General features: G+C 52.6%; 2 protein-coding genes across 2 annotated transcripts in view; one reads left to right on the forward strand and one right to left on the reverse strand.

Moving 5' to 3' along the window:
• Window positions 1-23,871, forward strand: part of LOC147091073 (arf-GAP with coiled-coil, ANK repeat and PH domain-containing protein 2-like) — a 204,535-nt gene extending 180,664 nt beyond the window's left edge. Inside the window, 7 exon segments of the mRNA XM_085977535.1 lie at window positions 874-970; window positions 1,092-1,291; window positions 7,554-7,750; window positions 11,373-11,482; window positions 19,084-19,194; window positions 21,550-21,611; window positions 22,750-23,871. Coding sequence (XP_085833661.1) covers window positions 874-970; window positions 1,092-1,291; window positions 7,554-7,750; window positions 11,373-11,482; window positions 19,084-19,194; window positions 21,550-21,611; window positions 22,750-22,856 — 884 coding nt within the window. The 3' untranslated portion in view covers window positions 22,857-23,871.
• The window catches only part of LOC147091074 (uncharacterized), a 163,675-nt gene that overhangs the window by 33,511 nt on the left and 103,664 nt on the right, over window positions 1-26,500 (reverse strand). The gene's annotated exons all lie outside the window — the stretch shown is intronic.

Raw genomic sequence — 26,500 nt, forward strand, 5'->3', positions numbered from 1 at the left:
CTTGCCCCTCGCTCTCCCCCTTGCCCCTCGCTCCCCTCTCGCTCTCCTCTCGCTCTCCCCCTTGCCCCTCGCTCCCCTCTCGCTCTCCCCCTTGCCCCTCGCTCCCCTCTCGCTCTCCCCCTTGCCCCTCGCTCCCCTCTCGCTCTCCCCCTTGCCCCTCGCTCCCCTCTCGCTCTCCCCCTTGCCCCTCGCTCCCCTCTCGCTCTCCCCCTTGCCTCTCGCTCCCCTCTCGCTCTCCCCCTTACTCTCCCCCTTCCCCCTCGCTCTCCCCCTTCCCCCTCCCCCTCCCCCCTCGCTCTCCCCCTTCCCCCTCGCTTTCCCCCTTGCCCCTCGCTTTCCCCCTTGCCCCTTGCTCTCCCCCTTGCCCCTCGCTCTCCCCCTTGCCCCTCGCTCCCCTCTCACTCTCCCCCTTTCCCCTCGCTCTTCCCCCTTCCTCCTTGCTCTTCCCCCTTCCTCCTTGCTCTCCCCTTCCCCCTCGCTCTCCCCCTTGCCCCTTGCTTTCCCCCTTGCCCCTCGCTCTCTCTCTTGCCCCTTGCTCTCCCCCTTGCCCCTCGCTCTCACTCTCCCCCTTTCCCCTCGCTCTCACTCTCCCCCTTTCCCCTCACTCTTCCCCCTTCCTCCTTGCTCTCCCCTTCCCCCTCGCTCTCCCCCTTGCCCCTTGCTTTCCCCCTTGCCCCTTGCTTTCCCCCTTGCCCCTCGCTCTCCCCCTTGCCCCTCGCTCTCCCCCTTGCCTCTCGCTCTCCCCTTCCCCCTCGCTATGCTCCCCACAATCTCTGTACCTTCATTGAGCGTCTCTCTCCTCACTCTGCCCCCGGTTTAATTTTCACCTCACTCTCTGTCCCCTCCCTCACTCTTTCTGTTTTTCTCACAAACAGCTGATGTGTGAGTTGGGAAACTCCAATATTAATCGGATCTACGAAGCGCGAATTGAAGAGATGACGGTGAAAAAGCCACACCCTGGATCTCCTCGGTAAGGAACACCAGTCTGGGGTTAACTCTGCCTTGGGGAGGTCCTGTTTGTTGAAATCCTGAAAGTTGAAATGTATCAGCCACAGTAAAAGATGGCCTCTATCACTGCTCTCCTTACTCAGGCAGGAGAAAGAAGCTTGGATTCGGGCCAAGTACGTGGAAAAGAAATTTATCCAGAAATGTCCTGAAAGTGGCATCAGGCTGCGTAAGTGGAGCTTAAAGCGAAACCAGCGTACCAATACACTGGAGAAAGGCCAGAAACCGGAAAAACCACCCAAACCTTTCCCGAAGCCGAGGGGGAAAGCGTTGCCCCCAAGCCCAGGTAAGAGCATTAAATAGCACTGACTCCTGGGAATGAACCAACCTCACAGTCACTTTCAACTCCTGCGACTGAGAGTTCAGGTTCAACTGCTTTCCGTCACTCCAACCCGCCAGTCCTACTCAGGGCGAGTCTCCTTACCTCGGTCAATTTCATCATCCACCCAAATCTGAGAGGCCCCTCTAACCCCTCTCTCACAATCCTGACTCTAGGGAGGTCCCTCGAACTCCTCTCTCACACTCCTGTATCTGGGGAGGTCCCTCGAACTCCTCTCTCACACTCCTGTATCTGGGGAGATCCTTCTAACCCCTCTCTCACACTCCTGTATCTGGGGAGGTCCCTCTAACCCCTCTCTCACACTCCTGTATCTGGGGAGGTCCCTCTAAACCCTCTCTCACATTCCTGTATCTGGGGAGGTCCCTCCAACCCCCCCTCTCACACTCCTGTATCTGGGGAGGTCCCTCTAACTCCTCTCTCACACTCCTGTATCTGGGGAGGTCCCTCTAACCCCTCTCTCACACTCCTGTATCTGGGGAGGTCCCTCTAACCCCTCTCTCACACTCCTGTATCTGGGGAGGTCCCTCTAAACCCTCTCTCACATTCCTGTATCTGGGGAGGTCCCTCTAACCCCTCTCTCACACTCCTGTATCTGGGGAGGTCCCTCCAACCCCTCTCTCACACTCCTGTATCTGGGGAGGTCCCTCCAACCCCCCCTCTCACACTCCTGTATCTGGGGAGGTCCTTCTAACCCCTCTCTCACACTCCTGTATCTGGGGAGGTCCCTCTAACCCCTCTCTCACACTCCTGTATCTGGGGAGGTCCCTCTAACTCCTCCCTCACACTCCTGTATCTGGGGAGGTCCCTCTAACCCCTCTCTCACACTCCTGTATCTGGGGAGGTCCCTCTAACCTCTCTCTCACACTCCTGTATCTGGGGAGGCCCCTTAAACCCCTCTCTCACACTCCTGTATCTGGGGAGGTCCCTCTAACTCCCCTCTCACACTCCTGTATCTTCGGAGGTCCCTCTAACTCCGCTCTTACACTCCTGTATCTGGGGAGGCCTCCCTAACCCCTCTCTCACACTCCTGTATCTGGGGAGGCCCCTCTAACCTCTTTCTCTCACACTCCTGTATCTGGGGAGGTTTCTCTAACCCCTCTCTCTCACACTCCTGTATCTGGGGAGGTCCCTCTAACCCCTCTCTCACACTCCTGTATCTGGGGAGGTCCCTCTAACCCCCCTCTCTCACACTCCTGTATCTGGGGAGGTTTCTCTAACCCCACTCTCTCACACTCCTGTATCCGGGGAGGTCCCTCTAACCCCTCTCTCACACTCCTGTATCTGGGGAGGTCCCTCTAACCCCTCTCACACTCCTGTATCTGGGGAGGTTCCTCTAACCCCTCTCTCACACTCCTGTATCTGGGGAGGTCCCTCTAACCTCTCTCTCACACTCCTGTATCTGGGGAGGTCCCTCTAACCTCTCTCTCACACTCCTGTATCTAGGAAGGTCCCTCTAACCCCTCTCTCACACTCCTGTATCTGGGGAGGTCCCTGTAACCCCTCTCTCACACTCCTGTATCTGGGGAGGTCCCTCTAACCCCCATCTCTCTCACACTCCTGTATCTGGGGAGGTCCCTCTAACTCCTCTCTTACACTCCTGTATCTGAGGAGGTCCCTCTAACTCCTCTCTCACACTCCTGTATCTGGGGAGGTCCCTCTAACCCCTCTCTCACACTCCTGTATCTGGGGATGTCCCTCTAACCCCTCTCTCACAATCCTGTATCTGGGGAGGTCGCTCTAACCCCTCTCTCTCACACTCCTGTATCTGGGGAGCTCCCTCTAACCCCTCTCTCACACTCCTGTATCTGGGGAGGTCCCTCTAACCCCTCTCTCACTCCTGTATCTGGGGAGGTCCCTCTAACTCCTCTCTTACACTCCTGTATCTGAGGAGGTCCCTCTAACTCCTCTCTCACACTCCTGTATCTGGGGAGGTCCCTCCAACCCCTCTCTCACACTCCTGTATCTGGGGAGGTCCCTCTAACCCCTCTCTCACACTCCTGTATCTGGGGAGGTCCCTCTAACCCCTCTCTCACACTCCTGTATCTGGGGAGGTCCCTCTAACCCCTCTCTCTCACACTCCTGTATCTGGGGAGGTTCCTCTAACCCCTCTCTCACACTCCTGACTCTAGGGAGGTCCCTCTAACTCCCCCCTCTCACAATCCTGACTCTAGGGAGGTCCCTCTAACCCCTCTCTCACACTCCTGTATCTGGGGAGGTTCCTCTAACCCCTCTCTCACACTCCTGACTCTAGGGAGGTCCCTCTAACCCCTCTCTCACAATCCTGACTCTAGGGAGGTCCCTCTAACCCCTCTCTCACACTCCTGTATCTGGGGAGGTTTCTCTAACCCCACTCTCTCACACTCCTGTATCTGGGGAGGTCCCTCTAACCCCTCTCTCACACTCCTGTATCTGGGGAGGTCCCTCTAACCCCTCTCTCACACTCCTGTATCTGGGGAGGTCCCTCTAACCCCTCTCTCTCACACTCCTGTATCTGGGGAGGTTCCTCTAACCCCTCTCTCACACTCCTGACTCTAGGGAGGTCCCTCTAACTCCCCCCTCTCACAATCCTGACTCTAGGGAGGTCCCTCTAACCCCTCTCTCACACTCCTGTATCTGGGGAGGTTCCTCTAACCCCTCTCTCACACTCCTGACTCTAGGGAGGTCCCTCTAACCCCTCTCTCACAATCCTGACTCTAGGGAGGTCCCTCTAACCCCTCTCTCACACTCCTGTATCTGGGGAGGTTTCTCTAACCCCACTCTCTCACACTCCTGTATCTGGGGAGGTCCCTCTAACCCCTCTCTCACACTCCTGTATCTGGGGAGGTCCCTCTAACCCCTCCCTCACACTCCTGTATCTGGGGAGGTTTCTCTAACCCCTCTCTCACACTCCTGTATCTGGGGAGGTCCCTCTAACCCCTCTCTCACACTCCTGTATCTGGGGATGTCCCTCTACCCCCCCTCTCTCACACTCCTGTATCTGGGGAGGTTTCTCTAACCCCACTCTCTCACACTCCTGTATCTGGGGTGGTCCCTCTAACCCCCACTCTCTCACACTCCTGTATCTGGGGAGGTCCCTCTAACCGCTCTCTCACACTCCTGTATCTGGGGAGGTCCCTCTAACCTCTCTCTCGCACTCCTGTATCTGGGGAGGTTTCTCTAACCCCACTCTCTCACACTCCTGTATCTGGGGAGGTCCCTCTAGCCCCTTTTTTCACACTCCTGGATCTGGGATCTATCATCAGGGACAGAGTGACTGAGCATTTGAATAAGTTTGAGATGATCAGAGAGAGTCAGCATGGATTTGTGAAGAACAGGTCATGTCTGAATAATCTAGAATAGGGGAATATCTATGGATGTTATCTATATGGACTTACAGAAGGCATTTCCACACAAGAGCCTGTTATGACATGGGAGTGTAATTGGATGGGAGGAAGGAGACAGAGAGTAGGGATAAAGGGAATGTACTCAGATTGGCAGGATGTTACAAGTGGTATTCCCCAGGGATCTGTATCTGGGGCCTCAGATTTTCACCATATATATCAATGAATTGGATGAAAGAATAGAGAGTTGCATATCCAAGCTAGGAGGCACAGTAAGATGTGTAGATGGGAGCAGGAAGTTACAAACGGACATATGCCTGGATGAGTGCAGCTCCAACAACACTCAAGAAGCTCGACACCATTCAGGATAAAGCAGCCCACTTGATTGGCACCCCATCCACCACCTTCAACATTCACTCCGTCCACCACCGGCGCACTGTGGCTGCAGTGTGTACCATCTACAAGATGCACTGCAGCAACTCGCCAAAGCTCCTTCAACAGCACCTTCCAAACCCGCGACCTCTACCACTTAGAAGGACAAGGGCAGCAGACGCATGGGAACATCACCACCTACAAGTTCCCCTCCAAGCCACACACCATCCTGACTTGGACCTGTATCGCCATTCCTTCACTGTCGCTGGGCCAAAATCCTGGAACGCCCTTCCTAACAGCATTGTGGGTGTACCTACACCATATGGACTGCAGCGGTTCAAGAAGGCGGCTCACCACCATCTTCTCAAGGGCAATTAGGGATGGGCACTAAATGCAGGCCTAGCCAGCGACGCCCACACCCCATCAATGAAAAAAAAATATGGCAGATGGAGTTCGATGTGGGGAGATCATGCACTTTTGATCTCAAAGACAATTCTAAAGGGGGTGCGTGAACAGAAAGACCTGGGGGTATATGTGCACAAAGCGTTGAAGGTGACAGGGCAGGTTGAGAAAGCAGTTAAAAAAGTATACGGGATCCTGGGCTTCACAAATAGAGGCATAGAGTACAAAAGCAAGGTTTATAAAACACTGGTCCAGCCTCAACTGGAGTATTGTGTCCAATTCTGGGCACCGCACTTTAGGAAGGATGTGAAGGCCTTAGAGAGGGTGCAGAAAAGATTTACAAGAATGATTCCAGGGATGAGGGACTTCAGTTATGTGGATAGACTGGAGAAGCTGGGGTTGTTCTCCTTGGAGCAGAGAAGGTTGAGAGGAGATTTGATAGAGGTGTTCAAAATCATGAGGGTTCTAGACTGTTCCCGTTGGCGGAAGGGTCGAGAACCAGAGGACACAGATTTAAGGTGATTGGCAAAAGAACCAAAGGCGACATGAGGAGAAACAGTTTTGCGCAGCAAGTTGTTAGGATCTGGGATGCACTGCCTGAAAGGGCAGTGGAGGCAGATTCAATCGCGGCTTTCAAAAGGAAATTGGATAAGTAACTGAAGGAAAAAAAATTGCAGGGCTACGGGGAAAGTGCGGGGGAGTGGGACTAGCTGAAGTGCTCTTGCAGAGAGCCGACACGGGCTCGACGGGCTGAATGGCCTCCTTCTGTGCTGTGACCATTCTATGGTTCTATAAAACAAATTGGAACATTTTATTTCATAGTGTGAGACTAAGCAATGTGGTGGAACAAAGGGATTTGGGTCTCCAGGTACACCTGTCCCAATGTCCCCTTTTTTTTATTCGTTCACGGGATCTGGGCATCGCTAGCAAGGCCAGCATTTATTGCCCATCCCTAGTTGCCCCTTGAGAAGGTGGTGGTGAGCCGCCTTCTTGAACCGCTGCAGTCCGTGTGATGAAAGTTCTCCAACAGTGCTGTTAGGAAGGGAGTTCCAGGATTTTGACCCACCAATGATGAAGGAACGGCGATATAATTCCAAGTCAGGTTGGTCTGTGACTTGGAGGGGAACTTGGAGGTGGTGGTGTTCCCATTCACCTGCTGCCCTTGTCCTTCTAGGTGGTAGAGGTCATGGGTTTGGGAGGTGCTGTTGAAGAAGCCTTGGTGAGTTGCTGCAGTGCATCTTGTCGATGGTACACACTGCAGCCACGGTATGCCGGTGGTGGAGGGAGTGAATGTTTAAGATGGTGGATGGGGTGCCAATCAAGTGGGCTGCTTTGTCCTGGATGGTGTCGAGCTTCTCGAGTGTTGTTGGAGCTGCACTCATCCAGGCAAGTGGAGAGTATTCCATCACACTCCTTACTTGTGCCTTGTAGATAGTGGAAAGGCTTCAGGGAGTCGGGAGTTGAATCACTCACCACAGAATCTCCAGCCTCTGACCTTCTCTTGTAGCCACTGTATTTATGTGATTGGTCCAGTTAAGTTTCTGGTCAGTGACCCCCAGGAAGTCGATGGTGGGGGATTCGATGCTAGTAATGCCATTGAATGTCAAGAGAAGGTGGTTGGACTTTCTCTTGTTGGAGATAGTCATTGTTTGGCACTTGTGTGGCGTGAATGTTATTGGCCACTTATCAGCCCAAGCCTGAATGTTGTCCAGGTCTTGCTGCATGCGGGCATGGACTGCTTCATTATCTGAGGAGTTGCAAATGGAACTGAACACTGTGCAGTCATCAGCGAATATCCCCATTTCTGATCTTATGATGGACGGAAGGTCATTGATGAAGCAGCTGAAGATGGTTGGGTGAGGACACTGCCCTGAGGTACTCCTGCAGCGATGTCCTGGGGCTGAGATGATTGGCCTCCAGCAATCATCATCATCTCCAACCTCAACCTTCCAAGGCTTGATGTCAGGTTTTTTTTGTCTGATTACTCTCCTGTGAAGCTCCTTGGGATGATTTTTCTACGTTAAAGGCGCTGCGTAGATGCGAGTTGTTGATTGTGATCTTGGGCCTGGTTCACTGACACACAGTTCCTTTTTTTTGTGTTTCCCTGATTGCAGACGTGAATGAAAAAGGAAACTCTGGCGCCGAGAGCAGCGAGGAGCTGCGAGACCTCCACCCAGGGGCATTGCTTTACCGAGCCGCCGCTCTCCAAAACCTCCCGGTTATGGCTGACGCATTGGCGCATGGGGCTGACGTCAACTGGGTGAACGCGTCGGACGAGAATAAAACTCCACTCATCCAGGCAGTGACTCCGGTAAAAGGGGAATTCATTCTGTTCAGTGGAGGGAGTGTTAACCCTCCACAAAGAATGATTAATCCGCTCAGTACAGCTCAGCCCCTAATCAACGCACAGATTGTCTGCCTCAACGGTTTATGTTGCTCGCACTTGAGTTTGTATAAAGCAAGGATTTAAAAACCATTGTAGTGCAGCCAATTTAATTATTTCCCTGGCAACATGTGGAAAGAATGAAGAACTGTAAACATCACCTAGCTTTTAACATTCCAAGGTTGCATAGAATAGGTTGCTGGCTATAAGCAACAAGATCATTGGTATTTGGGACTGCGGAGGGCTATGTTGCATTGGTCCAGATAGAAACCTAAACGTTTACATAGAAACATAACATAGAAGATAGGAGCAGGAGTAGGCCATTCGGCCCCTCGAGCCTGCTCCGCCATTCAATGAGATCATGGCTGATCATCCAAACTCAGTACCCTGTCCCTGCCTTCTCCCCATATCCCTTGATCCCTTTAGCCTTAAGAAATATATCTAACTCCTTCTTGAATATATTTAATGAATTGGCCTCTACTGCCGCCTTTGGTAGAGAATTCCACAGGTTCACCACTCTCTGGGTGAAGAAATTCCTCCTCATCTCTGTCCTAAATGGCTTACCCCTTATCCTTAGACTGTGACCCCTGGTTCTGGACTCCCCCGCCATCGGGAACATCCTTCCTGCATCTAGTCTGTCTAGTCCTGTTAGAATTTTATACGTTTCAATGAGATCCCCTCTCATTCTTCTAAACTCCAGCGAGTATAAGCCCAATCGACCCAATCTTTCCTCATACGTCATTCCTGCCATCCCAGGTATACACCACAGGAGAAGGCTACCATTTGGGCCCTCGTGTCTGTGGCGGCCCTTTGCGAGAGAAAGAGCTTGCATTTATAAAGCGCCTTTCACACCCACAGCATATCCCAAAGCGCTTCACAGCGAATTCATTACATTTGGAGAGTAGTCACTGTTGTAACGTGGGGTAACATGGGAGCTAATTTGCGCACAGCAAGCTCCCATGAAAATTAATGAGATAAATGACTAGTTAGTGAGATTGGTTTAAGGACAGATGTTGGCCAGGACACTGGGAGAACTCCCCTGCTCTTCTTCCAATAGTGGCCGTGGGATCTTTAACATCCAACCGAGAGGGAAGACAGGGCCTCAGTTTAACGTCAAATCCGAAAGACGGCCCCTCCGGCAGTGCGCCGCTCCCTCAGTACTGCCCCTCCACAGTGCAGTGCTCCCTCAGTACTGCCCCTCCGACAGTGCGGCGCTCCCTCAGTACTGCCCCTCCGACAGCACAGCGCTCCCTCAGTACTGCCCCTCCACAGTGCAGTGCTCCCTCAGTACTGCCCCTCCGGCAGTGCGGCGCTCCCTCAGTACTGCCCCTCCACAGTGCAGTGCTCCCTCAGTACTGCCCCTCCGACAGTGCGGCGCTCCCTCAGTACTGCCCCTCCGACAGCACAGCGCTCCCTCAGTACTGCCCCTCCAACAGTGTGGCACTCCCTCAGTACTGCCCCTCCGACAGCACAGTGCTACCTCAGTACTGCCCCTCCAACAGTGCAGCGCTCTCTCAGTACTGCCCCTCCAACAGTGTGGCACTCCCTCAGCACTGCCCCACTGACAGCACAGCGCTCCCTCAGTACTGCCCCTCTGACAGTGCAGCGCTCCCTCAGTACTGCCTCTCCAACAGTGCTGCGCTCCCTCGGTACTGCCCCTTCAACAGTGCGGCACTCCCTCAGTACTGCCCCTCCGACAGTGCGGCCCTCCCTCAGTACTGCCTCTCCAACAGTGCAGCGCTCCCTTGGTACTGCCCCATCAACAGTGCGGCACTCCCTCAGCACTGCCCCACCGACAGTGCGGTGCTCCCTCAGTACTGCCCCTCCAACAGTGCAGCATGCAGCACCCCCTCAGGACTATGCAGGAGTGTTGGCCTGGATTGCGTGCTTAAGTGTCTGTTGTGGGGCTTGAACTCACAACCTTCTGACTCGGAGGCGAGAGTGCAACCCACTGAGCCGTAGCTGATACAAGAGCAATCCCAAACTAATCCCACTGCCCGACACTGTCCCGTAGCCCTGTATCTTTCTTCGCATGAAATCTTTATCTAATAATCGGCTCTTTTTCCGAGTGGCAGGCAGTGACTAGTGGGGTACCGCAGGGATCGGCCCTTGGACCCCAGTTATTCACAATATATATTAATGATCTGGATGAGGGAACTAGATGTAATATCTCCAAGTTTGCAGACGACACAAAGCTGGGTGGGCGTGTGTGCTGTGAGGAGGATACCAAGAAACTGCAGTATGATTTGGACAGGATGGGTGATTGGGCTGAAGCATGGCAGATGCAATATAACGTGGATAAATGTGAGGTTATCCACTTTGGTGTCAAAAACAGGAAGGCAGATTATTATCTGAACGGCAATAGATTGGGAGAAGGGGAAGTGCAATGAGACCTGGGCGTCCTTGTGCACCAGTCGCTGAAAGTAAGCATGCAGATGCTGCAGGCGGTTAAGAAGGCAAATGGTATGTTGGCCTTCGTAGCGAGAGGGTTTGAGTACAGGAACAAGGATGTCTTGCTGCAGTTGTACAGGGCCTCGGTGAGACCACATCTGGAGTATTGTGTGCAGTTTTGGTCGCCTTATCTGAGGAAGGATGTTCTTGCCATGGAAGGAGTGCAGCGAAGATTCACCAGGCTGATACCTGGGATGGCAGGAATGACGTATGAGGAAAGATTGGGTCGATTGGGCTTATACTCGCTGGAGTTTAGAAGAATGAGAGGGGATCTCATCGAAACTTATAAAATTCTAACAGGACTGGACAGACTAGATGCTGGAAGGATGTTCCCGATGGTCGGGGAGTCCAGAACCAGGGGTCACAGTCTAAGGATAAGGGGTAAGCCATTTAGGACAGAGAGGAGGAGGAATTTCTTCACCCAGAGAGTGGTGAACCTGTGGAATTCTCTACCAAAGGCGGCAGTAGAGGCCAATTCATTAAATATATTCAAGAAGGAGTTGGATATATTTCTTGAGGCTAAAGGGATCAAGGGATATGGGGAGAAAGCAGGGACAGGGTACTGAATGTGGATGATCAGCCATGATCTCATTGAATGGCGGAACAGGATCGAGGGGCCGAATGGCCTACTCCTGCTCCTATCTTCTATGTTTCTGTGTTTTTTAAAAGAGTGCAATGGTTTGCTTCGGTATATAACATTTGTGAATGTGATTTACACAGTTGGGAATCTGCATAATGAGAGTGAATGGGAAGGGCTTGTTTATTCCATTGGGCTCTGGTAAAATGGAAGGGAATGGGTCCAGTGGGATGGTATACAGGAAGGATCGGCTTCCTTGGAATGCTGTCCCTACTGATTTCCATGCAAAGAAAACCGGATGAATTCTATGACAGGTGGGTGATCTGCTCGGACAGATTATCGACCAGGTGGTGAAGCTACCCCTGGTGAGCATTAACTGTAGTCGACAGGACTGAGCGTGCCCTGCGAAGACCCTGTTCCTTGATATCTTTGAGCGATGTGGCTCCGGTCCCAGATAACTGGACTAACTGTTGATATTTTTTTTTGTGTCTCTCTCTTCTCATTGGCCCCGCCACGATCCAGGGTTCCTTGGTGGCCTGTGAGTTTCTGCTGCAGAACGGGGCTCATGTGAACCAGATGGACGTCCACAGTCGCGGTCCGCTCCACCACGCAACCATCCACGGGCACACCGGGTAAGCCGAGCACGGCACCAGCTGCACCGAACGCCGCAGAATTAACCGCGCCCCTTGATTGGATAGCAACAAATAGACTGATATTCCTTTAATTCATTCAAAAAGGAACTGCAGCTATTCCAAAATCAGAAGCGAGTAAGGGTATTGGATCCGCGATGGAAGGACCAGGATTGGCTGTCTCTTGTCCGGAATCCTTTTCTTCCCGGTTCATAAACTTCTTTTCTGTGAGTTTGTGCCGCAGGTTGTAGCATTTTATACTGCACTCCCAGGGCAGGTACAGCACGGGTTAGATACAGAGTAAAGCTCCCTCTACACTGTCCCATCAAACAGTCCCATGGCAGGTACAGCACGGGTTAGATACAGAGTAAAGCTCCCTCTACACTGTCCCATCAAACACTCCCAGGGCAGGTACAGCACGGGTTAGATACAGAGTAAAGCTCCCTCTACACTGTCCCATCAAACACTCCCAGGGCAGGTACAGCACGGGTTAGATACAGAGTAAAGCTCCCTCAACACTGTCCCATCAAACACTCCCAGGGCAGGTACAGCACGGGGTAGATACAGAGTAAAGCTCCCTCTACACTGTCCCATCAAACACTCCCAGGGCAGGTACAGCACGGGTTAGATACAGAGTAAAGCTCCCTCTACACTGTCCCATCAAACATTCCCAGGGCAGGTACAGCACGGGTTAGATACAGAGTAAAGCTCCCTCTACACTGTCCCATCAAACACTCCCAGGGCAGGTACAGCACGGGTTAGATACAGAGTAAAGCTCCCTCTACACTGTCCCATCAAACACTCCCAGGGCTGGTACAGCACGGGTTAGATACAGAGTAAAGCTCCCTCTACACTGTCCCATCAAACACTCCCAGGGCAGGTACAGCACGGGTTAGATACAGAGTAAAGCTCCCTCTACACTGTCCCATCAAACACTCCCAGGGCAGGTACAGCACGGGTTAGATACAGAGTAAAGCTCCCTCTACACTGTCCCATCAAACACTCCCAGGGCAGGTACAGCACGGGTTAGATACAGAGTAAAGCTCCCTCTACACTGTCCCATCAAACACTCCCAGGGTAGGGACAGCACGGGTTAGATACAGAGTAAAGCTCCCTCTACACTGTCCCATCAAACACTCCCAGGGCAGGTACAGCACGGGTTACATACAGAGTAAAGCTCCCTCAACACTGTCCCATCAAACACTCCCAGGGCAGGTACAGCACGGGTTAGATACAGAGTAAAGGTCCCTCTACACTGTCCCATCAAACACTCCCAGGGCAGGTACAGCACAGGTTAGGTACAGAGTAAAGCTCCCTCTACACTGTCCCATCAAACACTCCCAGGGCAGGTACAGCACGGGTTAGATACAGAGTAAAGCTCCCTCTACACTGTCCCATCAAACACTCCCAGGGCTGGTACAGCACGGGTTAGATACAGAGTAAAGCTCCCTCTACACTGTCCCATCAAACACTCCCAGGGCAGGTACAGCACGGGTTAGATACAGAGTAAAGCTCCCTCTACACTGTCCCATCAAACACTCCCGGGGCAGGTACAGCACGGGTTAGATACAGAGTAAAGCTCCCTCTACACTGTCCCATCAAACACTCCCGGGGCAGGTACAGCACGGGTTAGATACAGAGTAAAGCTCCCTCTACACTGTCTCATCAAACACTCCCAGGGCAGGTACCGCACGGGTTAGATACAGAGTAAAGCTCCCTCTACACTGTCCCATCAAACACTCCCAGGGCAGGTACAGCACGGGTTAGATACAGAGTAAAGCTTCCTCTACACTGTCCCATCAAACACTCCCAGGGTAGGGACAGCACGGGTTAGATACAGAGTAAAGCTCCATCTACACTGTCCCATCAAACACTCCCAGGGCAGGGACAGCACGGGTTAGATACAGAGCAAAGCTCCCTCCACACTGTCCCATCAAACACTCCCAGGGCAGGTACAGCACAGGTTAGATACAGAGTAAAGCTCCCTCTACACTGTCCCATCAAACACTCCCAGGGCAGGTACAGCACGGGTTAGATACAGAGTGAAGCTCCCTCTACACTGTCCCATCAAACACTCCCAGGGCAGGTGCAGCACGGGTTAGATACAGAGTAAAGCTCCCTCTACACTGTCCCATCAAACACTCCCAGGGCAGGTATAGCACGGGGTTAGATACAGAGTAAAGCTCCCTCTACACTGCCCCATCAAACACTCCCAGGGCAGGTACAGCACGGGTTAGATACAGAGTAAAGCTCCCTCTACACTGTCCCATCAAACACTCCCAGGGCAGGTACAGCACGGGTTAGATACAGAGTAAAGCTCCCTCTACACTGTCCCGTCAAACACTCCCAGGGCAGGTACAGCACGGGTTAGATACAGAGTAAAGCTCCCTCTACACTGTCCATCAAACACTCCCAAGGCAGGTACAGCACGGGTTAGATACAGAGTAAAGCTCCCTCTACACTGTCCCATCAAACACTCCCAGGGCAAGTACAGCACGGGTTAGATACAGAGTAAAGCTCCCTCTACACTGTCCCATCAAACACTCCCAGGTCAGGTACAGCACGGGTTAGATACAGAGTAAAGCTCCCTCTACACTGTCCCATCAAACATTCCCAGGGCAGGTACAGCACGGGTTAGATACAGAGTAAAGCTCCCTCTACACTGTCCCATCAAACACTCCCAGGGCAGGTACAGCACGGGTTAGATACAGAGTAAAGCTCCCTCTACACTGTCCCATCAAACACTCCCAGGGCAGGTACAGCACGGGTTAGATACAGAGTAAAGCTCCCTCTACACTGTCCATCAAACACTCCCAAGGCAGGTACAGCACGGGTTATATACAGAGTAAAGCTCCCTCTACACTGTCCCATCAAACACTCCCAGGGCAGGTACAGTACGGGTTAGATACAGAGTAAAGCTCCCTCTACACTGTCCCATCAAACACTCCCAGGGCAGGTACAGCACGGGTTAGATACAGAGTAAAGCTCCCTCTACACTGTCCCATCAAACACTCCCAAGGCAAGTACAGCACGGGTTAGATTCAGAGTAAAGCTCCCTCTACACTGTCCCATCAAACGCTCCTGGGGCAGGTACAGCACGGGTTAGATGCAGAGTAAATCTCCCAAACATTTTTCATCTAAGATCCTCACGGCAGCAGAGGAAGAAGACTTTTCATCACATTGCAGGGCAGGTACATCGGAACAGAAGGAGGCCATTCAGCCCCTCGAGCCTGTTCCGCCATTCAATTAGATCAGGGCTGCTCTTTATCTTAACTCCATCTGCCCGCCTTGGTTCTGTAACCCTTAATGCCCTTACCCTACAAAAATCTCTCCGTTTTGAAATTTCCAATTGATCCCCATCTTCAATAGCCTTTTGAAGGAGAGAGTTCCAGATTTCCACCCCCCTTTGTGTGAAGAAGTGCTTCCTGACATCACCCCTGAACGGCCTGGCTCTAATTTTAAGGTTCTGCCCCCTTGTTTTGGACTCCCCCCACCAGAGGAAATAGTTTCTCTCTCTCCACCCGATCAACTCCTTTAATCATCTTCAACACCTCGATTAGATCACCGCTGAATATTCTAAACTCGAGGGAACACGAGCCAAGTCTGTGCAATCTTTTAGCCCAGGATCATTCTGAGGTGCATGTGGACGCAGGTCCTGAGCCCCTGCCCGTTTATTCTGCACTGCAGCACACTGAGCTTGGAAACTAATGGAATTAAGCTATTGACCCAAATGCAGCTTGTGAAGTGACCGGTTTGAGGAAGGCTTGGTCTGGCGTGACTCTGTCGTGTTTCACTCCAGACTTTCTAATGAGCAGCATTTCTGAGGCAGTTTCTGGGTTGTTGTTTTGTCAGTTCTCAATTACTGTACTCTGTAAACGAGATGGCAACAGACAGCTCTGTTTGTGTCTTCACACCTTTGTTTTGTAACCTAATCGTTGGGGTAATTGGCCAGACCTTCTCCTCTGCAGGCTACGCCCTTCGAGCCTTCTCTCTGTTATCGTGCTGTCAGATCCCTCCATGGCCTCAGCCCTCCCTATCTCAGTAACCTCCTCCAGCCTTACGACCCTCCGAGATCTCTGCGCTCCTCCAATTCTGGCCTCTTGCGCATCCCGATTTTAATCGCTCCACCATTGGCGGCCGTGCCTTCAGCTGCCTGGGCCCAAAGCTCTGGAATTCCCTCCCTAAACCTCTCTGCCTCTCTCACCTCCTTTCAGAAGCTCCTTTAAACCAAGCTTTTGGTCACCTGTACTGTTATTTCCTTATGTGGCTCGGTGTCAAATTGTGTCTGATAACGCTCCTGTGAAGCGCCCTGGGATATTTTACTACATTAAAGGCGCTGTATAAATGCAAGTTGATGATGCCATGTCACTGCCAGCTTCATAATCCGTGTGTTTATTACACTCTGGGGGAAAAATTCATTCTTGCCCAGAAAGCAGTCGGTGTCCTCGCCAACTGCCGTTAACGGCCGCCTGAAATGGCCGCCGCTGTAAACGAGGTAAATTGGTCTGGGGGGCATGGAGGTAGGTGGGGCAGCGCTACCCTTAGGCGCAACGCCGTCCTGGTGGCGTTACACGAGGGATCCGGAACCAATTTGTAGTCCTGGTGCGGCATTGTTGCTTCCCCGAGTGTCTGTGCGCGAGGCTGTGAAGCTCGCAATGCAGTGTGGGCAGTGAGGATCTCTGAAATTTCAAGAGGCCATGCACATTGAAGCACTCCAGCTTCGTGCAGAGGGTCAACACTGCAAGACAGGCCCTCTGCCCACAGGGGCCAAGAGGCCCACCAGAAAGAACAATGTGGGAGTACATCACTAAGGCCATCACTGCCAGCAGTGTCGCCCCCACCACCTGGCTCCGGTGCCCAAAGAAGCTTCATGACCTCAGGCCACGGGTCAAGGTCAGTGAATGCATCTTCAAACGCCGTCTCCTACCAACTGAACCATTAGCCTCACACACTGCTCAATGCAGGACCCCCCAATCACTCACCTCCCAACAATCTGCACCAATCACAAGGCACATCTCCCATTCCTAGATAACAACAGAAAATGCTGGAAAAACTCAGCAGGTCAGGCAACATCCGTGGAGAGAAATTTGAGTTGACGTTTCGGGTCGAACCCTTCCTCAAAACTGGAAAGAAAATAAAATAGATCGAAGGCAGGGCTGCGGTCGGACAAAAAGAGACAAAAGAAGTAAAAGAGACAATAAAAGGTATTCGAAGCCAGACGAGATGGTAATAGGCGGAGATTAGGTGTGAAGTGTACTGGCAGGGCAAGAGATAGCTGCCAGGTGGGAGAGAGAAACAAAAGGAAAGGGGGGGCGGGAAAGGAGTGGAAAAATTACAAGTAAAAAAGTAATAGGGGCCGAGGTTATGATCTGAAATTGTTGAACTCGATATTGAGTCCGGAAGGAAGTGCCTAATCGGAAGATGAGGTGCTGTTCCTCGAGCTTACGTTGAGCTTCCGTGGAACAATACAAGAGGCCAAGGACGGAGAGGTCCGAGTGGGAATGGAGCGGTGAATTAAAATGACAGGCGACCGGAAGCTTGGGGTCACCCTTACGGACTGAACGGAGGTGTTCCGCAAAGCGGTCACCCAATCTGCGTTTGGTCTCCCCCTTGGAGGAGACGGTGCAGGCCATTCTTGGCAGGGGCATGGCTGAGCCCTTGGCCAGCAGCGGGGCTGAAAGGATACAAGATGCTGGTATCCTTGTACGTTACCCTCCTCCTGGCATGCACCTCTAGGTTTCCCGCCCTCCCGTCAGCACAACTCCACCTTTGTGCCTTCCTCATTTCACACACCCAAGAAATGCAGCCTGCCCAGCCAGTGGGACCTCAAGCGGATGATTCCATCCCGGATATGCCGGCCACAAAGGAGCTGTCTGGGATGCATCCTTCCGTCTGATTGCTCCTCTTCGGCTTCCTCCTCTTTGGCTTCCTCCTCTTCTGCGTCCTCCTCTTCTGCATACTCCTCTTCTTCATCCTCCTCTTCTTCGTCCTCCTCTTCTGCGTCTTCCTCTTCTGCGTCTTCCTCTTCTGCGTCTTCCTCTTCTGCGTCTTCCTCTTCTGCGTCTTCCTCTTCCCTCTGCAAGCGGACGGTGTAAATGTGAAATGACAGCATGAAATGCTGCAAATACTCAGTTGGTCAGGCAGCAGGTCGACCTGAAATGTGAACGCTGGCATGAATCAGCCATTCATGTGGAAATGACTTATGAAATAATACTGGGCGGCCTGCGGGTGGCGCTGTCCAGGGAGAGTATAAATACTCGGGCATGGGCCCAGCTTGCTCAGGACATTCTTAACAGGAACTAGTGAAGGACACAACTAGACCTCCATGTTGTAAAACAGTTGATTAAAGCTTTGTTTAACGCTTAGACCAAGTGCCTAGTAGTTTTCTTACGTCAAACGCCACGGATGTAGGGTGACCTGCTGAGTATTCGCAGCATGCTCTGTCTTCTCAGAGGCATTCACTTACCATCCGAGCCCTTGCAAGTGTCCAGTAGCACTCCCAAAACACTTTAAAACAACTTTTCACAAATATTGCAGCAAGCCACCACTTCAATAAAAAATTTTAAAACATCCAATCCCTTCCATTCAAACTTACCTGATTGGTGTGTGTAACTCTTTAACAGCTGCACTCCAGGTTAACCTGGCACGCTTAGGACCCAGTGCTGACTTAAGTGCTAGGGTCGAAGTTCGCGTAGGTGACGTTAAGTCGACGTTGTACGCCGACTGACGTCACCACGCCACCATTTTTTTTCAGGGCGCTGCCAGCTACTGGCAGCGCAAAGGGGGCCACAAATATGGCGGGCGCCGCCGGGACCGCCTCCAGCTGGCGCGGGAGCGGCAGTCGCCATTTTTTTATGCATCGCTGGCGCTACCAGTTGGCGGTAAGAACATCGATTTCTCGCCCTCTGTATTTTTATTACACTGTGTGTGTGTGTGTGTGTGTGTGTGTGTGTGTGGCGGGGGGGCTTTATAAATAGAGGCATAGAGTACAAAAGCAAGGAAGTTATGATAAACCTGTATAAAACACTGGTTCAGCCCCAGCTAGAGAATTGTGTCCAATTCTGGGCACTGCACTTTAGGAAGGATCTGAAGTTCTTGGAGAGGGTGCAGCAGAGATTTACTAGAATGGTTCCAGGGTGAGGCATTAGTTACGTGGAGATACTGGAGAAGCTGGGGTTGTTCTCCTTAGCGCAGAGAAGGCTGAGGAGATTTGATAGAGGTGTTTAAAATCATGAAGGATTTAGACAGAGTAAATAAAGAGAAACTGTTTCCAATGGCTGAAGGGTCGTTAACCAGAGGGCACAGATTTAAGGTGATTGGCAAAAGAACCAGAGGTGACATGAGGAAAAACTTTTTTACGCAACGTGTGGTTAGGATTTAGAACGCGCTGCCTGATAGGGCAGTGGAGGCAGATTCAATAGCAGCCTTCATAAGGGAATTGGATAAATTCTTGAAGGAGAAAAAAATTGTAGGGATATGGGGAAAGAGCGGGGGAGCAGGACTAACTGGATTGCTCTTCGAAAGAGCCGGCGCAAACTCGATGGGCCGAATGGCCTCCTTCTCTGCTGCACTATTCCATGATTGCAATCTGTGTTTTATTACAGTCTCGTGTGTCTGTTCTTGAAACGAGGAGCAAGTCAATCTGCAGTAGATGAAAACGGCAAAAATCCGATTACGATTGCCATCGATACTGCGAATGCGGACATTGTCACGCTGTGAGTGCCAGCAAGATTCTGGATAGCTTTCTGTTCCTCTATTGTCTACCTCTCCCCTCCGCACCCCCACACCCACCTCCAAAAACAGCTCAAATATGCTGGGTTGCGGTTTAACAGCTCCCACACGCCTCCTGGTACCTCACCCAAGGGTTCATTCTGCACGCGTGCGCCCAGGCAGTGAACGTTGACAGGATATGTGCTCATGGTGTGCTGATATCTGCACAGATTTCCGATCAATGTCAGCCGTGGCTCAGTGGGTCGCACTCTCGCCTCTGAGGTTGGGGGTTCAAGTCCCACTCCAGAGACTTGAGCACAGAATTCTCGGCTGACATTCCAGTGCACTACTGAGGGAGCGCCGCACTGTCAGAGGGGCAGTACTGAGGGAGCGCCGCACTGTCGGAGGGGCAGTACTGAGGGAGCGCCGCACTGTCGGAGGGGCAGTACTGAGGGAGCGCCGCACTGTCGGAGGGGCAGTACTGAGGGAGAGCCACACTGTTGGAGGGGCGGTACTGAGGGAGAGCCGCACTGTCGGAGGGGCGGTACTGAGGGAGCGCCGCACTGTCGGAGGGGCGGTACTGAGGGAGCGCCGCACTGTCGGAGGGGCGGTACTGAGGGAGCGCCGCACTGTCAGAGGGGCAGTACTGAGGGAGAGCTGCACTGTCGGAGGGGCGGTACTGAGGGAGAGCCGCACTGTCGGAGGGGCAGTACTGAGGGAGCACCGCACTGTCGGAGGGGCAGTACTGAGGGAGAGCCGCACTGTCGGAGGGGCGGTACTGAGGGAGAGCCGCACTGTCGGAGGGGCAGTACTGAGGGAGCACCGCACTGTCGGAGGGGCAGTACTGTGAGAGCGCTGCACTTTTAGAGGTGCCGTCTTTCGGATGAGATGTTAAACCGAGGCCCCGTCTGATCTCTCAGGTAGACGTGAAAGATCCCATGACTACTATTCGTAGAAGAGCAGGGCAGTTCTCCCTGGTGTCCTGGGCCAATATTTATCCTTCAACTCACTAAAAAACAGATGATGTGTTCATTAGCACATTGCTGTTTGTGGGAGCTTGCTGTCCGGAAATTTGCTGCCGCATTCCCCCATAGCCCAGCAGAAGAGCTCATCCAATGCGAGAGTGGGATCACATTACTGTAGCCCTGGCAGGCTGCCCGCTGTCTCCAGGCACGTGCACTATCAGTGGCCCAAAGTCCGGCAGGAATGTAGTTCTGCAGGGGCGGGAGGGGGGTGTCGCGTGGTGATCGCGGGGGGAGGATGGGGCGGGGGGAGGATGGGGCGGGGGGAGGATGGGGCGGGGGGAGGATGGGGCGGGGGGAGGATGGGGCGGAGGGAGGATGGGGCGGGGGGAGGATGGGGCGGGGGGAGGATGGGGCGGGGGGAGGATGGGGGGGGAGGATGGGGCGGAGGGAGGATGGGGCGGGGGGAGGATGGGGCGGGGGGAGGATGGGGGGGGAGGATGGGGCGGGGGGAGGATGGGGCGGGGGGAGGATGGGGCGGAGGGAGGATGGGGCGGGGGGAGGATGGGGCGGGGGGAGGATGGGGCGGAGGGAGGATGGGGCGGGGGGAGGATGGGGCGGGGGGAGGATGGGGGGGGAGGATGGGGCGGGGGGAGGATGGGGCGGGGGAGGGAGGTGTCGTGTTGTGATCGCGGAGGGAGGGAGGGAGGAGCCCGATGCGGCCTCAGTCCACGTCATTCTAATGGAGCCCAGGGGGATCACTCCTGCTGCTCCTGACCCCACCAAAATGTATTTAAGACCTGCCGTTTTGGGGCCTCTTCCTCCTGCCCGCCAGGTTTTACTAAGCAGAGGGTCCTGTAAATTTTATCGGGGTCCTATGTATTGGATGTACATAGGAGGCCCCACCTGCCCTCTCAGGTGAACGCGTAAGATCCCACGGCCACTATTTGAAGAAGAGCAGGGCAGTTCTCCCCGGTGTCCTGGGCCAATATTTATCCTTCAACTCACTAAAAAAACAGATGATGTGGTCATTATCACATTGCTGTCTGTGGGAGCGTGCTGTGCGCAAATTGGCTGCCACGTTTCCTACATTACAACAGTGACCACACTTCACTCGTACTTCATTGGTTATAAAGCGCTTTGGGACGTCCTGAGATTATGAAAGGCGCTACAGAAATGCAAGTTATTTCTTTACTTGAATAAGACAAATGTTCAGGACTATTGAGAAAGAGCCGGAGCGGGGGACTAATTGGAGAGCTCTTTCAAAGAGCCGGCAGAGGCACGATGGGCCAAATGGCCTCCCGCTGTGCTGTATGATTTTATGATTCTAGATGAGGACGTGTTACGAGAGTGACTCCACTGAGCGAAACCCGACTGATCTATACATTGAATTTCCAGGCTTCGATTGGCTAAGATGAACGAGGAGATGCGGGAAGCGGAGGGAGTCTTCGGACAGTCGGGTCAGTATCCCACATGCCATCTGTCAAGGGGTTTAATTCAATGCAAAGATAATGAGTGCCGTGCAAACCCACTTAGATTGCTACAGTTTGGGGGCCACTGGGTTGTTTCATTTCTTCGGCTGTAATATGAAAACCCGGGGGAATATTTGGGGAGGTGCAGGGGACTGAGCCCTTCCCCTGGTGCCCCTGCACTGTGACACTTTTCTCAGACCAACTCCTTACACACTTTGACCTCTGATCTCTAGCCCACTTGTAAGGCCACTTACCACGGGGATTATTTCAGTGTGTGCTATTTACAAGGTGCACTGCAGCAACTCGCCAAGGCTTCTTCAACAGCACCTCCCCAGCCCGCGACCTCCACCACCTAGAAGGACAAGGGCAGCAGGCACATGGGAACACCACCACCTCCAAGTTCCTCTCCAAGTCACACACCATCCTGACTTGGAAATATATCGGCCGTTCCTTCATCGTCGCTGGGTCAAAATCCTGGAACTCCCTCCCTAACAGCATAATGGGAGCACCTTCACCACACGGACTGCAGCGGTTCAAGAAGGCAGCTCACCACCACCTTCTCGAGGGCGATTAGGGATGGGCAATAAATGCTGCCCTCGCCAGCACTGCCCACATCCCGTGAATGAATAAAATAAAGCAGCCTTGCAATCTTTGTTTTGTGTTATAGTTACTGTGAAGTGTTTTTCAGTGTTCTCCCCTCCACTCCTCCCACACGTGGACATCAGCCACGCATGACGCCAGGCAGTGAGAGTCAGTGTGCTATTCATCTGTGGCGGCCATGACAGCCGAGCTCAAGCCAGCCCCTCGCCCGCCCTCCGTGCACAGGAGGCACAGGATGGTGATTAGGAGCAGAGGTCTGAGCTGCTTTCGACTCCCTCTACCCCAACCCAGGGACGTTGAGGGCAACTGTAGCCGATCAGCTAACTCGGCGCAGGCCTGCGACGGAACCTGGTGCCTTCTGCTGTGAGCGACTCAGTAGCACACGAGGCAGGGCATTGACCCACCGAGCCTCTTGATCACTGCAGGCTTGCGACGATACTTGATGCTGAGGGCTGTGGGTCGGTGGCTGCGAGTGTCTGCCCTTTCTGACCCTGCGTTCTCTCCTTTTTCCATTTCTTCCCTTCAGGCGACGAAATGTACAACGACATTTTCCGAGATTTCTCGCACATGGCCTCAAACAACCCGGAGAAGTTAAAACGCAAGAGCCACGAGCTCAGAACCTCGACGCTTTAATGTCGCCGCACAACAGTCAGCCAGAGTTGATCTTGAGGATGGCCCCCACAATTTGCTCCCCCCCCCGCATCACCACTTCTCCCAAACTGAATCTAACAGCACAGCAGAGTGGAAAAGCAAGAAAGAATGGCCGCTCGAAGCTAGGGCAAATCATTTTAAACGGTTCTACGACACAGTGAGGAGCTCCTGCCACGGAAGCATCTGCCCAATCCCTCCATCCTCATTGCATTCCAATCGAGACTTATCGTACCGTCTCTCCGGACCTCCAGACTGTGCACCTCCACATTCGCGGGAACAGTAGCATAGTGGTCATGTTAGTGGACTAGTAATCCAGAGGCCTGGGCTAATGATCCGGTGACAGGAGTTCAAATCCCACCACGGCAGCTGGGGAATGGAAATTCCGCTGAACAAATCTGGAAAATGGTCGTAAAAACCCATCTGGTTCACTAACATCCTTGAGTGAAGGAAATCTGCCGCCCTTACCCGGTCTGGCCTATATGTGACTCCAGACCCACAGCATCGTGGTTGACTTTTAACTGCCCTCTGAAATGGCCCAGCGAGCCACTCAGTTGTCAAGAAGGCGGCTCGCCACCACCTTCTCGAGGGCAACGAGGGATGGGCAACAAATGCTGGCCTTGCCAGCGACGCCCGCATCCTGTGAATGAATAAAAAAATCCCTATCCTCAGCTACATCCTAAAGTGTCCTGGGATCATGGGGGTGCCCCAGGTAAAGTTTCAATCCCTGCTCCCGTTAATTCCCAGATAGCTCAAGCCGCTGACCCGAACAGATCGGATTCAGAATTAAATCAGGGGCTGTTTTCATGCCGAAAGCAGAATCTGTTAGATGCAGAAATAAATTTCTGGGATTGAAAAGAAATTGGCGTCTCATAAAATTGTGATATAGTTTACTTGGAAAGACTTTTTAAAAAATTTATAATACATTAGTTTGTAACAATATATTTATATAAAATAGAGCTTTGCTTGAGGTTTTGAAAAAAAAATAAACTTTTTTTTTTAAAAAGGTGTGGTTTATGTGTTTATTTTGCTTAAAATGTTCTGTAGTTACCGCGGCAACAAGTCAGGATAGAGAACCTTAACTCTGCAGGACTCATATCATCCACCATCAGCCTGTTGAATGATGGTGAACCAAAGACAAATCCCTGGGATCCAGTCCATCAACAATCACCTGCGCTAAAACTGCAACCACGCCATTCCTCAACGGCCCTCGGTTAGAGAGGGGAAAAATACATCTGGCAGCTCCCCTGCTTCTGATCACGACCGAGTGATCTTCTACCGGATGTGCCTGAGCACATGTGGGTTAGATACAGAGTAAAGCTCCCTCTACACTGTCCCATCACACACTCCCAGGGCAGGTACAGCACGGGTTAGATACAGAGTAAAGCTCTCTCTGCACTGTCCCATCAAACACTCCCAGGGCAGGTACAGCACGGGTTAGATACAGAGTAAAGCTCCCTCAACACTGTCCCCATCAAACACTCCCAGGGCAGGTACAGCACGGGTTAGATACAGAGTAAAGCTCTCTCTGCACTGTCCCATCAAACACTCCCAGGGCAGGTACAGCACGGGTTAGATACAGAGTAAAGCTCCCTCAACACTGTCCCCATCAAACACTCCCAGGGCAGGTACAGCACGGGTTAGATACAGAGTAAAGCTCCCTCAACACTGTCCCCATCAAACACTCCCAGGGCAGGTACAGCACGGGTTAGATACAGAGTAAAGCTCTCTCTGCACTGTCCCATCAAACACTCCCAGGGCAGGTACAGCACGGGTTAGATACAGAGTAAAGCTCCCTCAACACTGTCCCCATCAAACACTCCCAGGGCAGGTACAGCCCGGGTTAGATACAGAGTAAAGCTCCCTCTACACTGTCCCATCAAACACTCCCAGGGCAGGTACAGCCCGGGTTAGATACAGAGTAAAGCTCCCTCTACACTGTCCCATCAAACACTCCCAGGGCAGGTACAGCACGGGTTAGATACAGAGTAAAGCTCCCTCTACACTGTCCCATCAAACACTCCCAGGGCAGGTACAGCACGGGTTAGATACAGAGTAAAGCTCCCTCTACACTGTCCCAACAAACACTCCCAGGGCAGGTACAGCACGGGTTAGATACAGAGTAAAGCTCCCTCTACACTGTCCCATCAAACACTCCCAGGGCTGGTACAGCATGGGTTAGATACAGAGTAAAACTCCCTCTACACTGTCCCATCAAACACTCCCGGGGCAGGTACAGCACGGGGTTAGATACAGAGTAAAGCTCCCTCTACACTCTCCCATCAAACACTCCCGGGGCAGGTACAGCACAGGTTAGATACAGAGTAAAGCTCCCTCTACACTGCCCCATCAAACACTCCCGGGGCAGGTACAGCACGGGTTAGATACAGAGTAAAGCTCCCTCTACACTGTCCCATCAAACACTCCCGGGGCAGGTACAGCACGGGTTAGATACAGAGTAAAGCTCCCTCTACACTGTCCCATCAAACACTCCCAGGGCAGGTACAGCACGGGTTAGATACAGAGTAAAGCTCCCTCTACACTGTCCCATCAAACACTCCCGGGGCAGGTACAGCACGGGTTAGATACAGAGTAAAGCTCCCTCCACACTCTCCCATCAAACACTCCCAGGGCAGGTACAGCGCGGGTTAGATACAGAGTAAAGCTCCCTCTAGACTGTCCCATCAAACACTCCCAGGGCAGGTACAGCGCGGGTTAGATACAGAGTAAAGCTCCCTCTACACTGTCCCATCAAACACTCTCAGGACAGGTACAGCGCGGGTTAGATACAGAGTAAAGCTCCCTCTACACTGTCCCATCAAACACTCCCGGGGCAGGTACAGCATGGGTTAGATACAGAGTAAAGGTCCCTCTACACTGTCCCATCAAACACTCCCAGGGCAGGTACAGCACGGGTTAGATACAGAGTAAAGCTCCCTCTACACTGTCCCATCAAACACTCCCAGGGCAGGTACAGCACGGGTTAGATACAGAGTAAAGCTCCCTCTACACTGTCCCATCAAACACTCCCAGGGCAGAAAGAGCATGGGTTAGATACAGAGTAAAGCTCCCTCTACACTGTCCCATCAAACACTCCCAGGGCAGGTTCAGCACGGGTTAAATACACAGTAAATCTCGCTCTACACTGTCCCATCAAACACTCCCAGGGCAGGTACAGCACGGGTTAGATACAGAGTAAAGCTCCCTTTACACTGTCCCATCAAACACTCCCAGGGCAGGTACAGCACGGGGTTAGATACAGAGTAAAGCTCCCTCTGCACTGTCCCATCAAACACTCCCAGGGCAGGTACAGGACGGGATAGATACAGAGTAAAGCTCCCTCTACACTGTCCCATCACACACTCCCAGGGCAGGTACAGCACGGGTTAGATACAGAGTAAACCTGCCTCTACACTGTCCCATCAAACACTCCCAGGGCAGGTACAGCACGGGTTAGATACAGAGTAAAGCTCCCTCTACACTGTCCCATCAAACACTCCCAGGACAGGTACAGCGCGGGTTAGATACAGAGTAAAGCTCCCTCTACACTGCCCCATCAAACACTCCCAGGGCAGGTGCAGCACGGGTTAGATACAGAGTAAAGCTCCCTCTACACTGTCCCATCACAC

This window comes from Somniosus microcephalus, unplaced genomic scaffold (genome assembly GCF_052327205.1).
Source record: "Somniosus microcephalus isolate GS21.2 unplaced genomic scaffold, FLI_Smic_1.0 unresolved_chr4, whole genome shotgun sequence".
Classification (NCBI taxonomy): Eukaryota; Metazoa; Chordata; class Chondrichthyes; order Squaliformes; family Somniosidae; genus Somniosus; species Somniosus microcephalus.